The 16,118-nt window shown below is 41.6% G+C and overlaps 1 protein-coding gene across 1 annotated transcript in view; it reads right to left on the reverse strand.

The window, feature by feature from the left end:
* CYFIP1 (cytoplasmic FMR1 interacting protein 1) overlaps positions 1 to 16,118 on the reverse strand; it is a 2,370,671-nt gene that overhangs the window by 1,538,964 nt on the left and 815,589 nt on the right. The window contains exon 9 of the mRNA XM_044072062.1: positions 1,037 to 1,128. Within this exon, the coding sequence (XP_043927997.1) occupies positions 1,037 to 1,128 (92 nt within the window). The remainder of the gene's footprint in view (positions 1 to 1,036; positions 1,129 to 16,118) is intronic.

Here is a 16,118-nt window from a genome sequence, read left to right on the forward strand (position 1 = left end):
TTGATACTTTAGGAAAAAGACAAGGAAAATATGGATCGATGGTGTTAATACTTCCAAAACACACAAAAACATACTTTGGAAATAACTTCCCTCATTAAAATGGTGAGTATACAAAGTGTACTGAAAAGTACAGAATAAAATTTAAGAGCCAAATGACCCTGAAATTAACACTTTATTCAGTTCAAAAAGTTAAACTGTTAGAGTGCAAGTTTTCCCACAGTGGTGATTTCTATACTCTGGCATAAACCACATGCTGAAATCATACCTCTCATCCTCTTGGCATGTGAAATACGGACAAAGCCAAGAATAATGGATTGGGGGACAAACACCCAAAAACAAGGACAGATTTTAGATACTGCTCTTATAAACTTAGAAAGTTGATAGAATAAAAGGTGTTGTGTTAGAATGCATTTTCTGATGGACATGAAGTATGAAACTCAAAAGTCTATCATTATTTAGTGAATTCACTCCTCAATGATTTGCTGAAAAAACAAATTTTATAAGGAACAGGCCAAAAATATGATGCAAAAATCTGGACATTCTGTAAAAATCTGGACAGTTGAAAGGCCTGAAATTTAAATATTACTAAACAAAACAAGACAAAATATAATGCATCATGAAAAATATGAGGAGCAATTTGGAACAATTTTTAACCACACAATCAAATGCTAACAAATAGTCTGTCAACATTTTAATAAGTACTTGACTCTACAAGACGGAATCAAGGTTACTGTAAAACCGTTAAAATATAAAACAAAGAATTGCTTTTAAGAGGAGTCGAGCAGGATGAAACCAAAAGCTATGAGAGGCTCAAGAATTCAGTTGTGCTCGCTTGCTACTGACATGCTGCCTATGCATATTCTGTCAGTCACAGCAGTTCAGAACTGTACTTCATTACTGGTTACAGCTGTTTAAAAAATGTTGTCATTTTACAGTACTTACGAAGGACGGACTGAGTTCTCAACCAGACACGACGGTCACCAAAATATCATACACACTGTATATATCCAGTCATTCCAGATTTTAAGTTTCTCACCTGGACTTGTTTTCTTCATAGTGAGTACTGGTCTTGATGTACCTTGCCAACTCTATCTGCATATCTCCAAACAATGGGACCACCTGTAGCTGCTGCAGGCAGAAAATGATAAAATGTTCCTAAATAAGTAACACAGACATATCAAAACAAAAATTAAAAACACAATTCTGAATCTCTTGCATGCAATACCAATCTTTTTTTTTGGTCTGGCGTCTTTAACTAAACAACTTACCAGCCAATAATAAAAGACTGTATTAGCAAGGGTATGGATTTAACAAAATAATGCTCCGGTTATTAATCTAGGATGTCTTGTGGTGGAAAAGTTGATCACTTTTTGACACTTACTATTCATTACTTTCATAACTGAAAGACCAGTGTGCTAATGAAGGGGTATGTTGTAAAATACCATGGTGGGAGACAAGAAAATTCATTGTCAGTCCTCATTTATATGACACTATACTGGACATATAATAACTTCTTAGTAATTATGACAATAATCTATTTCCATATGTACTTAATATTTAAAAAAAGCTCACAAACTATTGCATGGCATCAGGTGAAACCTTAGATACTTGCTGAAGAAAGCTGATATCTCCACTGTAAGTTGACATCTAACACATATTCACTATTACTTATACCCCTAATTATATAATTAAGCATATGTTTTGACATTTCTGTAAATATCTCAATGACTGCACACACGGAGAGGAATTTATTGCTGTCATGTGAAAGCTTATGTCTAGTAAACAAAAGTGTTCTAACAATATACGTCTAGGTTGTACAGTTTCTAAGATAAACTTTGTAAAAGTTTAAAAATATATAATTTTGGGTTTGTGTGCTTAATTAATATATTACAATATTTATGGGAAGACTATGAATGCACTTACTATTACTACTTTAAACAACACTTCAGACCGATAACATTGCCGTATTGCACAGTTCTAACAGCTTTTATTGTTAACACATTATTTATATTTTATGTTATACTTTTTAAGTCGATTTTGTAGAATATGCTCTGGAATGCAAGGATGTGTCGGCTCTTAAGAGGTGTGACACTGTATACCACATAGATGTTAATGAGTTAAAAAGTAATAAAATATATTAAGGGATACATGGCGAAAACAATGATGTAAAGACACTGATGTCATACTGACAGGGATACATGGTGAAAACAATGATGTAAATACACTGACGTCATACTGACAAGGACACATGGGGAAAACAATGATGTACAGACAGACACTGATGTCATACTGACAGGGATACATGGTGAAAACAATGATGTACAGATACTGATGTCATACTGACAGGGATACACAGTGAAAACAATGATGTAAAGACACTGACGTCATACTGACAGGGATATATGATGAAAATAATGATGTAAAGACACTGACGTCATACTGACAGGGATACATGGTGAAAACAATGATGTAAAGACACTGACGTCATACTGACAGGGATACATGGTGAAAACAATGATGTAAAGACACTGACGTCATACTGACAAGGATACATGGTGAAAACAATGATGTACAGACACTGATGTCATACTGACAGCAGGAGCACACCAGCCAACTACAGAGCTGGAAGTCTAGTTCTACACTTGTTAAAGTTAAAGCCATGATGGCATATCCATACTTATTAGCGTGGTAAAATAAAAATAAAATAAATTCATAGCAATACATTCAAATTAGTAAATCCCTAATACAATGTGTGATTACAAAACATCCGTGCCAATCAGCAACAGTTACTGCCAGTTATTATGAGAAAACTATACTGATGGCTGGAATAACTGTACATTCTGACTTGAATACCATGCATGCAGTCAAAACAAAATACAGTCTACACAAAAAATCATCCCCGTAGCTTAATCAACACATCATATCTGAAGGCACATTTAAGTATGGAGCATTTTGGATACTGCCACATGCACTGTATCCACCATAATATATCTCATACCTACACAGGAAGAATAGCTACACAAACACCCAAACCAAAGATCTGAGCTTCCATCAACACAATAATAATAATACAGGTGTGAGAGAGAGGTTCATTACCCATCTCTGGAACAATATGCCCTGCATGTCAAGCAGAGTGATACCCTTGCCTCTGTCAAGACTAACCTTGATGACTGGATGAGTACCCTCATGTTCATTTCTAGCCTGACTTGTTTTCTCCCTGGATATCAGGGCTACATCTTGAGGGTGGTATTCAGCAAGGTGCACACGGCCTTTAGATGTACTTGCTTTGCAGTTCCTATTATTCTATGAATAAACATACTTTAGCAATCTGTTTTTAAATTAAATATAGCAACAACAGTACCATTAGTGTTTGGGTCTCCTCAATAACCATATGGAGACTTTACACAGAAAAAGCTCCATTTTTGGAAATTTAAGTAACGTAACCAAGGGACACTCTCAATGCATTTGGAGGTTTTTGGACCAAGTGCCCTTTACACTTTTTTCATATGTCCCACAACATATATACCTACTTACCTGGTTACATGACGTTCTCATTTTAACACAGCAGTGCATAGGGAGAGTATTTGTGCATAGCGCAACAGTGGGCAGCGCCGCCTAATTGGGTTTAAACTGTTCCTGGCTCCACAAAGTCTGCTCTTCAGTTTTTCCCTTAGAACTGCTCTCTCTCTCAATTTAAACACCATATTCTCATTCTAAGGTCCTTCACTGTTCCAGTTAAGTAATCCTACAAGTTAGCACTATTAAATCATAAGCACTACTTACTCTTGTACTCTCTACGATTACCCTATCCCCTATTGGTCCATCTTAAATTCAGTTTCCCTATATTACTCTAGCATGTCCAAAGGTCAGTCAATGGTTTCCTCTCCAGTCCAGCTGGTGAATCTGGGAATTTTGAGGCAATGTTACAACTGTTTCATGTACACGGACAACCCTCTCCTCCTCCAAACAGGTTCTAATACATGTTAGAGATGCAACTATTTAGCCAAACTGGAGGCTGAGCTCTCTCATCTCAAAACTGGTGTAACCAGTCAGGAGGAGAAGGTAACCTCACACAACACAATTCCAGTATCACATAGTCCCACCACATCAGCGAACCAAACACATAAATACACAAAAACATACTCGGAGGCTCTAAATAAAAATCTACCTAAGCAACAGAGACCTCCAAAGCAGACATCCAAGCAAACGCTACCTCAAAACAAAACACACACAACACATAGCCCACAAAGTCAGTGTGCCAAGCAGCCACAGCCCTTAAGGCTGAATAACACACCTGATACTCTTGTAATAGGTGACTATTGTCAGACACACTGCCGTCCCACTCACCAGGCTGAATAAAGAGAAGGTCATGGTGAGCTGCCTGTCGGGTGCTAGGATCCGCCACATAACGCAAGCACTCAGGTCACTCCAAAGCAAATACAAATATGACTCAGTCATTGTATATGCTGGTGTGAATGACCTGAGATGTACCTCCCTGGACTACATGAAAAGAGACATAGAGGAGTTCTCTGATCATGTAGCCCAGGCTGGTATGACCCTGACCTTGAGCAGCATCTTACCCTCACCTAGAATGATGCCACAGTACAAAGACAAAATGATCGATTTTAACAACTGGCTAAAATTTTGGTGTCATTCAAAGGGGATACAGTGTCTGTCAGCCTGGGATGACATGCTCGACAAGCCACGTTGCTTCGCTAGGGACGGCTTGCACCTGTCACCACTGGGCTTTCGGATATTGGCAAAGGCTCTTGCCACCCTTTTTTAGGCAAGGCTCAAAAGTCAAACCCACCCCCATAGACAGCACAAGGAACAAGAAACGAAGGGTAATGCTGCTAAACGCCAGAAGTCTTAACCTCAAGATGCACGCACTCGAAGCTCTCCTCAGTATGGAGAACATAGATATCTGTGCAGTGACAGAAACCTGGTTCAAGGCTCCAGAGAGCACCCCAGCACTACCAGGCTATACCTCATATCATGCTTTTCGGCCCCAAAACCCGGAACAAACCACAAAAGGAGGGGGAGTTTCCATATTTATCAAGGATATCCACACCTCCAGGTTAGTGGCATTGCACGAAGTATCGGAGACCATCCATGTGCAACTAACAGTGGGCAAGACTGCTTTTCAGTTTATAGCATCCTACAGACCACCCTCTCAAAGTCAGGAATCCCACTCAGCTTTCCTGAAAACATTGGAGAACATGAAGATCTCTCCGAACACCATTATATTGGGTGACTTCAACTACCCAAACTTTGACTGGGAGAGCACTACTCAAGCCCCAGCATCTTAGCCCAAAGGTTCCTGGAAATTATAAAATCAAATGCTATGGAACAACTAGTCACCACTCCCACAAGAGGGGACAACATACTAGACCTGATCATTACCAACATGGGGACTCTATGCTCCACACCAGAAGTATATCCCTCATTGGCAAGATCAGACCATAAATTAATCTCACTGGATGTCCACATCCCGACCCCACCCCTAGCCCAGAAAACCACAGTGAAAAACTTCTCAAAAGCGAACTTCTCACTTCTCAAAACTGAAGTGGAATCCTTCAAGGCCCCAAGGCCAGTGGAAACTACGGCCCAAACTGCAGAATCCTATATAAACGCATTCTACGGACATCTCCAGGAATGCATGGATCATGCTATCCCAAACAAAACCAAGACCCAATCATCCAAAGGCAGGCGTCCAGTCTGGTGGACCCCTGCCATAAATAAACTGTACAACAGAAGGAGGAAGCTACTACATGATAGAGCAAAATCCCTAATACGGAAGGCATCTCTGATCAGTACTAGCAAAAAATTACGATCCCTCATAAAATCCTCCAAGGCCAGCTTCGAGAGAAAAACTGCACAGGACACCAAAGACAATCATAAGGCTTTTTTCAGTTATGTTAGAAACCTGGGATGCAACTCCCAGACTTGTTCTGAGTTGATTCTAAACGACAAAAAATACACTGAACACACAGACATCGCCAATATCCTGGCAGACAGGTTCAGTGCAAACTTCTCCACCCTCTCCCCCCCAAAAGAGCAAGTATCTATCCCAGCAGAGGGCTGCCTCCCAAACATCTCTGATGCTCAGGTGAAGGCTGCCCTCTCCAAAGCAAAAAACACTGCTTCCATGGGACCAGATGGTGTCTCAGGTTGCGTCCTACATGAACTCCAAGAGGAACTAATCCCTCAAATAAAACAGCTATACAATCTCAGCCTCACTACAGGATATGTGCCCACAGAATGGCGTACAGCAACAGTGGTCCCACTCCACAAAGGTGGAGCCTCTACGGACCCTGGAAACTATCGCCCCATAAGCCTGACTAGCTTAGTCTGCAAGGCTATGGAGAGGATCATCATGGAGCTCATAAACAAAGACATTGGGGACCTACAGACACTAGATCCTACCCAGTTCGGCTTTGTCAAGGGCAGATCCTGCCTTTTGAACCTGGTTGACTTCTTCGAAACAGTCACCAAAGCCATAGATGAAGGGAAGGTAGTCCACACAGTCTATCTGGACCTTGCAAAGGCATTTGACACAATACCCCACTCGGGCATCAAAGATAAGCTATCCAGCTTAAATATAAACCAATATGTCACAAGATGGGTTGCAAACTGGCTCAAAGACAGAACCCACAGAGTGAGAGTTGCTGGAGCCATGTCAGACTCGAAACCAGTCACAAGTGGCGTCCCACAGGGTTCTGTCCTGGGACCACTTTTGTTCGGTATATACTTTTCCGAGGTACAGGCAAACGTGGGAGGACTATGGCTCACCAAGTTCGCAGACGACTGCAAACTGGGCGCCATAATCAACTCTCCAGCTGACACAAACATCCTTCAAAAAGGCCTCACAGAGACAGATAACTGGTGCCAGCGCCATGGTCTAAAGCTAAATGCCAAAAAATGTATAGTCATACCCTTTGGCAAAAACAATGTGCCCACAAATTACCACATAGGCGGAAACCCATTAAGTACAGAGAAAGTTATTAGGGACCTGGGGACCCAAGTTGATAGCAATCTCTCCTTTGAAAACCACATTGCCAAAGTGGTTAGAAAGACCTTCTACATAGCCCACCTCATCACGAAGGGTTTCACATCTAGATCAAGAGAGGCAATCGTGCCCCTTTATTCATCCCTCATCAAGCCCATCATAGAATACAATGCCCCTTTTGGGATGTACCTTACCCGACACCTGCAGCAATTAGAAAGACCCCAAAAGTATCTCACCAAGAGGATCAAGGGTCTCAAACAGATGCCATATGCTGCTCGGTTAAAAAAACTCCACCTCTACTCAGTTGCATACCGCCTACTTCGAGGTGATCTATGCCTGACATACAAAGCTATGTCAAATCCAGAATTAATGGACATGCTCCTCCTCAGTAAATCTAAATCCCTTAGAGCCACACGCTCGAGGGACTTAAACCTCAGCACAGAAATAAATAGAACTTGCTGGAGGGACAGGTTCATAACCCAGAGGCTCCCTTCGCTCTGGAATAGAATTCCAGTTCATGTGAGGCAGAGCACCTCACTGAATCTCTTCAAGAAGAATCTCGATAGGTGTATGGGGGATCGTAGGTTTGTCCCAGGGATTACTCCCGTGTCACTATTAAACAGAGGCACAGTATACTCAAATCAAGGGGTGGCGTAAGCCATACAGAATCGGGCTAGGCTTATAATTGCCTCAGGGCAGATAGCCTAGTATGAACCTATGAATATAACTGCCATAGATCATTATCTAATCCGCTTATGTCTAAACTGAGGAAAGCTCCATGTATTAACCTAGTGATCCCTACACATCACCAGCATACAAGATTTGAAGGTTCATTTCTCTGTCAGACCAGTTGATGTACCACTGTTGGCCACTACAAAATGTCTTGGAACTGACCAGTTAGTGGAAGAAAGTACAGTTGTGTACACTTAACATAAATGTAGATGTTCGAGTGTATTCACTGTTGCAGTCATCATATTTGAGTTATCTGCTAGCAGGTAGCCCTCAGTCGGCCTGATTATAAAAGTCTTGGGTCCTGCGTCGGTTACGGTCTCATCTTCCATGACGTCAGGTAGTCAGGGGTATAAAGCATGCAGCGACGCCATTATATCAGTTTTTCTTGCCCCAGATGTCAGGTGCCCCCATAATGGGAAGCAATTATATACAAGGTTACACCTCCAACAAAAAGCAAACACATCAGAAAGCTTTAAGCATAGTAAACAAGAATAGAGGTATAGTCAACAGACGTCAGGGGGCTGGGAGGGAGGGTAATCAGGACTGCAACAGTGAATACACTCGAACATCTACATTTATGGTAAGTGTACACAACTGTACTATGTTTTTTGTGTTTCACTGTTGCAGTCATTACATTTGGGTAGATTCCCAAAGCTAAGGATGGGAGGAGGAATTTAGATAGCATTAGGACCAATTATAAGGCCCTGCAAGACTGCAGTGGCAAAGCCAGCACTGGATTTAGAAAAAATGGCAAGTGGTAATGCTTGGTGAAGGTATGTACAGAACTCCAGGTAGCAGCTTCTAGGATGTCCCTGGTAGGGACACCACTGAGAAAGGCTGTAGCAGTAGATGCAGCCATGGTGGAATGAGGTCTTATCCCCTGTGGGGTAGGTTTTCCATGGTGCTTATAGCAGAAATTAATGCAATAGCCTATCCACATAGAAATGGTTTGATTTGAAATGGCCTTCCCCCTCTGCCCCTGTGGCAAATGCAACCAGCAGCTGTTCAGATTTCCTGAGAGGCTTAGTCCTGTCCAAGTAAAATCTAAGTTGTCTGTGCACGTCCAAGGAGTGCAGTATTCCTTCCCCTTTGTTCTGTGGATTAGAAAAGAAGTTTGGCAAATGAATGGCCTGATTAAGTGCCACACTGGATACCACCTTGGACATAAAGGAAGGATTGGCCCTGAGGGACACCCTGTCCGCACGAAAGATGATGAAAGGCTCCACTGCCATGAGGGCCTGTAATTCAGACACCCTTCTTGCTGAAGTGATGGCTAGAAGGAAGGCTGTTTTCCAAGAAAGGAATTTCAACTCTGCATTTGCAGATGGCTCAAAGGGAGGCAGAGTGAGCTTTTCCAATACAAAGTTAAGGTTCCAGGCTGAAGTTGGGGCTCTCCTGGGTGGTCTTAAGTTGTTGGCCCCTCTGAGGAAATGCTTCAGCAGTGGATGAGAGAAGAGGGGTGGCTCTGCATTATAATTTGCTGAAATGGCCGAGGCATGAATTTTGATGGAAGAAAAGGAAAGGCCCTTGTGAAGCATCTCAGTTAAGTATTGAAAAAATATGCGGTAGGTTGGGCACTGTTGTGGCCATCCCCTGAGTTTGGCTCCAGGAAGAGAATCTTTTCCACTTTTCAGCATAGGATTTTCTAGTACTAGGCCTCCCAGCCTCCAGAATGACATCCATCACTTGCTTACTGAGGGATGGTAACGGAGAGATCAGGTAATTAGCCAGGCAGCTGCATGCAATAAATCCTGCATTTCCTTATTGACAGGACTTTCTGAGTTTGAAACCATTTTCTGTTTTAACAAGGACATGAGGTACTGTTGATATTTAAGCATGTGAAACTGGCAATTTAAAGCCCTTACAGCTAAAGTAGCAGAAATGTAAACTTTCCCCCCCCCCCATCTATCCAGGGCTCTGGAATCCCCAGCCGAGGGGACAGGATTTTTAGCAGTGGAAGCCTTAACCCCTTTAGGACCCTGAGAAATTGTTTCTGGATCTGCAGCAGGGTTTTTGTAAAGAAATTTATGAGAGTCAGGGACCCTGTAGTGCCTGTCTGGCTTGACTGGTGCAGGGGGTAAAGAATCAAGAGTCAGACTGGATTCAGAGAAAACATCAACAATATCAAACACAGGGGGAATAGCCAGGGGCCTGTGCTGAGGCAATAAAAGAAAGTCTCTGAGCCTTTTCTTGGATTCTAAATAATCCTGGCTCTCCCAATGGAAATGCTCCCTCATGGTGTGCAGGGTTTCCCTAAAAGAATAATCCTCAGGCGGAGAGGCTGAAGGTATAGACTCTTCTGCATCAGAGTCCTCATAAGGAGGGAGAGAATATCCCTGATCAGAAGAGGAATCAGAGAAAATCAAAACCTGGTCAGAGGAATCACAGTCAGTGTCTTGCCTAGGCCTTTTGTCAGGAGGGGGATGGGAACCCCTGATTAAAGTAATTAGGTCTTCGGCCATTTTAAGCATCTGTTTCTTTGGCATGGATGACTGTTCAGGAGAATGCTGCATTTGTTTCCTTGTCTTTAATGGTGTTTTTGACTTTGCCTTGGCTGCTGTAGTGGGCTTAATTGTAAGCTGTGAAGGTCTGAAAACATCCTCAGAAGACGATGCCTGCTCAGCGGCTCCGGACTCATCTGAGGAAATAGTTTCCATAGGCCCAATACCTTGAGTTTCTACAGGCCTCGGAGTCGGTTCTGAAACTCATTTGCGAAAATCTCAGGAGTCGGTTGCAAACTGCTTTTGCTTCGGGCACCACGCGGCAAGAAAAACTGAAGAAAATGGCGTTGATTGCATCTTTTATACCCCTGGCACACTGATGTCAGGGGAAGAGGCGACAGCAACAGACGCCGGACCTAGACTTTGGAACTTGGGCCGACTGCGGGTAGCCTGCCAGCAGGATAACCCAAGTGTAATGACTGCAACAGTGAAACACGAAGAACATCAGGTAATTAGCCAGACTGCAAGATTCAGGATTTGGAGCTGTGGGTACAAAATCTGGCCCTCCTGCTGGGACAGCAGGGCAGGGGTATGAGGCAGGTGCCATGGTTCCAGCAGTGACACACTGCGCAAGAGGGGGTACCAGTGTTGGCGTGGCCAGTCTGGTGCAATCAGTACTGTCCGTGGTTTATCCTGTTTGATCTTTAGTAGCACTTTGGAGAGGCGAGGCAGAGGGGGAAAGACAAACTGATAGGTTTTTCCAGGTGAAGGACAGGGCATCCACTTTTCCAAGCTAGTCTGCGTGGAGTCCTTGTGCAGAATTTGTCCAATTGGCAGTTCTGAGGGGAGGCAAAAGTACAGTTGTGTACACTTACCATAAATGTAGATGTTCGAGTGTATTCACTGTTGCAGTCATCACATTTGGGTTATCTTCTTGCAGTAGCCCTCAGTCGGCCTGATTAACAAACTCTTGGGTCCTGCGTCGGATGCTGTCTCTTCTTCCATGACGTCAGGTAGTAAGAGGTATAAAACATGCAGCAGACGCCATTACATCAGTTTTTCTTGCCCCAGATGTCAGGTGCCCCCTTAATGGGAAGCCAGTCTGGTGCAATCAATATCGTCCTTGGTTTGTCCTGTTTGATCTTTAGTAGTACTTTGGAGAGGAGAGGCAGAGGAAGAAAGGCATAAACAGATAGGTTTTTCCAGCTGAAGGACAGAGCATCCACTTTCCAGGCTTGTTTGTGGGGAGTCCTTGTGCAAAATTTGTCTAATTGGTAGTTCTGGGGGGAGGCAAACAGGTCTACATCTGGGCTCCCCCATTTGTTTGTCAACATGGTGAAAGTCTTTGGTTCCAGTTTTCATTCGTGTGGGTCCATGAGGTTTCTGCTTAGTCCGTCTGCCAGTGTATTTAGTTTTCCTGGCAATAATTGAGCTTGTAGACGCACTTGGTAGCTCAAGGCTGTGTTCCACAAAGCCATGGCTAGTTTGCAGAGGGGGGTAAGAATGGGTACCCTCCTGCTAGTTTATGTACCACATAACAGTGGTGTTGTCAGTCTTCACCATTAATTGTCCTGGAAGAATGTGGTCCTTGAAGGCTGTCACAGCATTCTGTACAGCTAACATTTCTTTTTGATTGATAGGCAGGTGCATTTGACTTGGGTTCCATTTGCCCTGAATGCACTTCCCTGCCAGGTGAGCCCCCCATGCATAGTCTGATGCATCTGTTAGGGTTTGGGCAGCAGGGGGTAGAGTGAATGGTAGTCCCTTATTTTGGTGGCAGGCCTCTGTCCACCAAAGGAACTCCAAGCGTAGGCAAGGTATGATAGGAATCAGTGCTTCTAGATCCTGAGAATGTTGACATCATAGGCTTTTTAGATACCACTGTAGTTTCCTCATATGCAGTCTTGCATATGGAATTAGAAGAATGCAGGAGGCTTGCAGTATTTGCCTTGCAGATAGCAGGGTTTTTGTGGCCACTAGTCTGAAGTAGGTTGTCAAATGAATTTGTTTCTCTGTAGTGAGGAAAGCCATCTGGGAAGTTGTATTCAAGCTTGCTCCCAGGAATATAATTTGTTGACAGGGTACCAGGTGGGATTTCTTTTCGTTTATGGTGTACCCCAGGCAAGTCAGCACCTTTTGTACAAAGGCCTGATGATTCAAAATTATGTCCTGACTTTCTGCCTGAATTAGACAATTGTCTAGGTATGGGTATATTTGAATATTTTTTTGCCTGAAAAATGCAATGACTGGAGCTAGGCACTTTGTGAATACCCTGGGCGCAGTAGATAAGCCAAAGGGCAGTGCAGAGAACTGATAGTGCGTGTAGCCTGCTTTGAAGCATAGGTATCTTCTGCAAGATTCCCTGATTGGGATGTGCAGGTATGCTTCCTTTAAATCGAGTGTTGCCAACCAGGCATCTTTGCCTAGCATAGGAAGCAACCAGTGAAGTGTCAGCATCTTGAATTTTGGAATCACCAGAAAGGTGTTTAAAGTAGATGGGTCCAGGATAGGACGCCATGAATGGTCTTTTCTGGGTACCAGGAAAAGTCTTGAGTAGAAACCTTGTCCCTTTTCCTCTTCTGGTACAGTCTGAATAGCCTTTGTGCTTAAGAGAGAGAGTACTTGCTTTTGAGCCTCTGCCCACTGATTTGGGGTTGCCAACGTGTGGAAGTGAAATCTGTATCCTTGGGACACTATATTTAAAACCCATTTGTCCTGGGTAATGAGTTCCCAGTTTTTTGCATGAAGAGCAACCCCCCCCCCCCCCCCCAAAGGGGCAGAAAGTTGAGAAGTGCTTGGAAGTTTTAAAGTTAAGTCATTGAGACAGTTTACCATAGGGGGGAGTTTTACTGCTCCCAGATTTGGAAGTGGGGGCTCCCCGCTGCTTAGTCCTGTGCGTACCCTGGACTGAAGCCTGGGTGTTCTGCTGGATCTGGGTTTGGACTGAGAAGGCCTGGAAGAGACAGGAAAGGACCAATTCTTAGAAGGTCAATGCCTACTAAATCTTGAAGGTTGTACTTGTAAGAAATCTTTAACAGTTTGCATAGATTTAGCTTTTTCCTCCATCTTTTTAAGAACTTCTTCTGCATTATTGCCAAACAGGTGGTCCTGATTTAAGGGAGCATCCAGTATTTTAGCTTTAACATGATCTGGCAAGGATTGCTCCTTAAGCCAAGCATGCCTTCTACGTACAGACCCAGTGACAGCAGCCCTGCAAGATGCCTCTAGAGAATCAAAACCACATTGCAAAGTATGTTTTCCAACTTGTTCAGCAGAATGAATTAAATCCTGTAAATCCTTATTTTCAGCACAATCAGGAATCAACATAATTTTCTGTTTAAGCAATCCAATAATATGCTGATTATTTTAACACATGAAGGCCCTAATGGCCAAAGTTGCAGAAGTGCATACCTTCTTACCCCATCTATCCAGCGCCCTGGAGTCTCTATCAGAGGGGGTAGGATTTTTAGCAGTAGTAGCCTTGGGTCCCTGTGAAATGGTCTCAGGATCCTCTGTAGGATTTTTGAAAAGGAACTTCTGAGAGTTAGGAACCCTGTAATATCTATCAGGTAGAAACACTGAGTGCATGACCCACAGCAAGAAACATGGCAACAAAGCTTGACCACCCTTCAGAGAATGTGCCATTGGGTGATATATTAATGAAGATTAGAGTGGGGAACAAGACAATACTAGAATACTTGGAAAAAATTGATGCCAGGCTCTTGGAGGTGAAACAGCATTTAAAAGAACATTCCAACATCATACAAACATTAACAGGGAAAATGAAATGCTGAAACTAAAAACAGAAGCAGTGGAAGACCAAATGGACCACACTGAATATAAATTAATAGAATATGAAAACAGATCTCAGTGTACGAATACATGAATCAAAGGTATATTCCACGTACGAAAACACTTTAATAAAAACTCAAACGACAACACATAAAAACATATTTAGCGCTTTCATCTCTTCATCACAATACATTTTCAAACCATTAATAACACCTTTTTATAAGATATAACCAAGTAACATCACCATTTGAATGTACCAATCTATTTCATTTGTGCTTAATCGAATCAATTATGTTAAAGAAATATTCATAGTTTTTCACATATCACATTGGAACTGAAATAAAAATTCTTGTTGTTTGAATGAATAGGAAGTATTATTCATTTAAAACAGCCATAATTATACTTAAAAATATTAAATAGAATCTTCAAATGTTTTAAAATGTGAAACATGTAAATAAATATAAATGGATATATTACAAACTCTAAACATATTTGAACATATTGGCTCTCTCTATTAACATAGGGGTAATAGATACAAATTCATTTAACCCGGGGGGAACATAGCTGCCAACCTAAATTGCCATTCTGTTTCTCTTTTCTTTAATAAATTTTTCCAGTCGTCCCCACCTCTAGGGTTAATACTAATCTTCTCTATAATACCAAATGTGAATTTAACAAAAGAGGAACAAGTAAGGGAATGTTTATACAGAGCATTGGCTCAACTTTTTATTCTTAATATCATTAGTATGTTCATATATCCTAGTTTTTAGACTCCTCTCAGTCTTACCCACATAAAAATGTGAGCATGTCTCACAGGTTGCTAAATATACAACCTTACTGGTATTACAATTCCCTTTCTTGAAAAAAACTTTGCTCTTTAAAGAATTTTTCAAAACCAAAAAGGATTTCTTCATTATATATACACACTGACAATTACCACAAGGCTTAGTAGCCTGAACCGTACCATCAAAAGTACAGCTTGTGTTCCAATAACCTTTTGAAACTTGGTGCAGTCTTGGTTACAAAATACGGTTTCCTTACAAGTTTTTCCAATACCTTCCTATTGGTTCTAAAAATGTTCTAATTATGCATCAAAACCCTTTGGATACTGTTACTAGAATGATTATATTGTAACACACAAGCTCTATTATAGTTTTTATTTACACCAGAATTAGTTTCTTTGTTTAAACCAATTCCCAAAAGTGGCTGATATTCGGTACCCCACTTACTATATACTTCACCAATTATCTCCTCAATTAAGGATCTGGGGTAACCCCTATTTAAAAACATATCAATCACTTTCAGTTCAGTACGGACATCCTCAAAATGTGTGGTCATCCTGGCTATTCTTATTGCCTGCCCTTTAATAATACTCTTTTTTTTTTTTTTTTTGTTTGAGAGGGTGATTACTGTCAAAGTGCAAATACGCATTGCAAAAGGTCGCCTTCCTATACACTTTAGATCTAAAACCATTGGTATCATGCATAATAAACATATCCAAATAATTGATACTATCCAAACCAAAACTGTATGTAAAATTTAAAAATGAAGTAGTACCGCTTAGATAACCAATGAATTCATCTCTTTCAGCGGCCGTGCCTTGCCATAAAATAAAAATATCATCCAAAAATTGAGAATAAAGTTTTATTTTATTCCAATGGGGGCAGCCCAGAACAAACCTACTTTCCCAACCTAAAAGAACAAGATTTGCATATACAGGTACAGAGGCTGCCCCCCATGGCTACCCCTTGAATTTGTTGATGAAATTCTCCTTCAAACCAAATAAAATTATTTTCTAACACTAAGGCCATGAGTTCACAAATCAGTCACCTGGTCATGCGTCAAGTCAGAATATTGAAATAATGTTTCTTCAAAAAACTCCAATCCTATATCTTTGGGGATGACTTTAGAGAGGTCTTTGATATCAATGGTTAAAAATATAAATTCCCTTGACCATAATTCTGGTTTAAGCAACCCCAAAAAATCCCATGAATCTTTAACGAGATGTGGCATCTTTTCTATAACATGTTGGACTCTCTGGTCAATATATACTGTTAAGGGGTGTGTTTTAGACCCCCTTGCAATTACAATGGGTCTAAAAGGAGGTTTTTGAATATTTTTGTGTATTTTTCGGTATTCCGAAG

This window comes from Protopterus annectens, chromosome 5.part0 (assembly GCF_019279795.1).
Source record: "Protopterus annectens isolate FY-2018-M chromosome 5.part0, PAN1.0, whole genome shotgun sequence".
In the NCBI taxonomy this organism is placed as follows: domain Eukaryota; kingdom Metazoa; phylum Chordata; order Ceratodontiformes; family Protopteridae; genus Protopterus; species Protopterus annectens.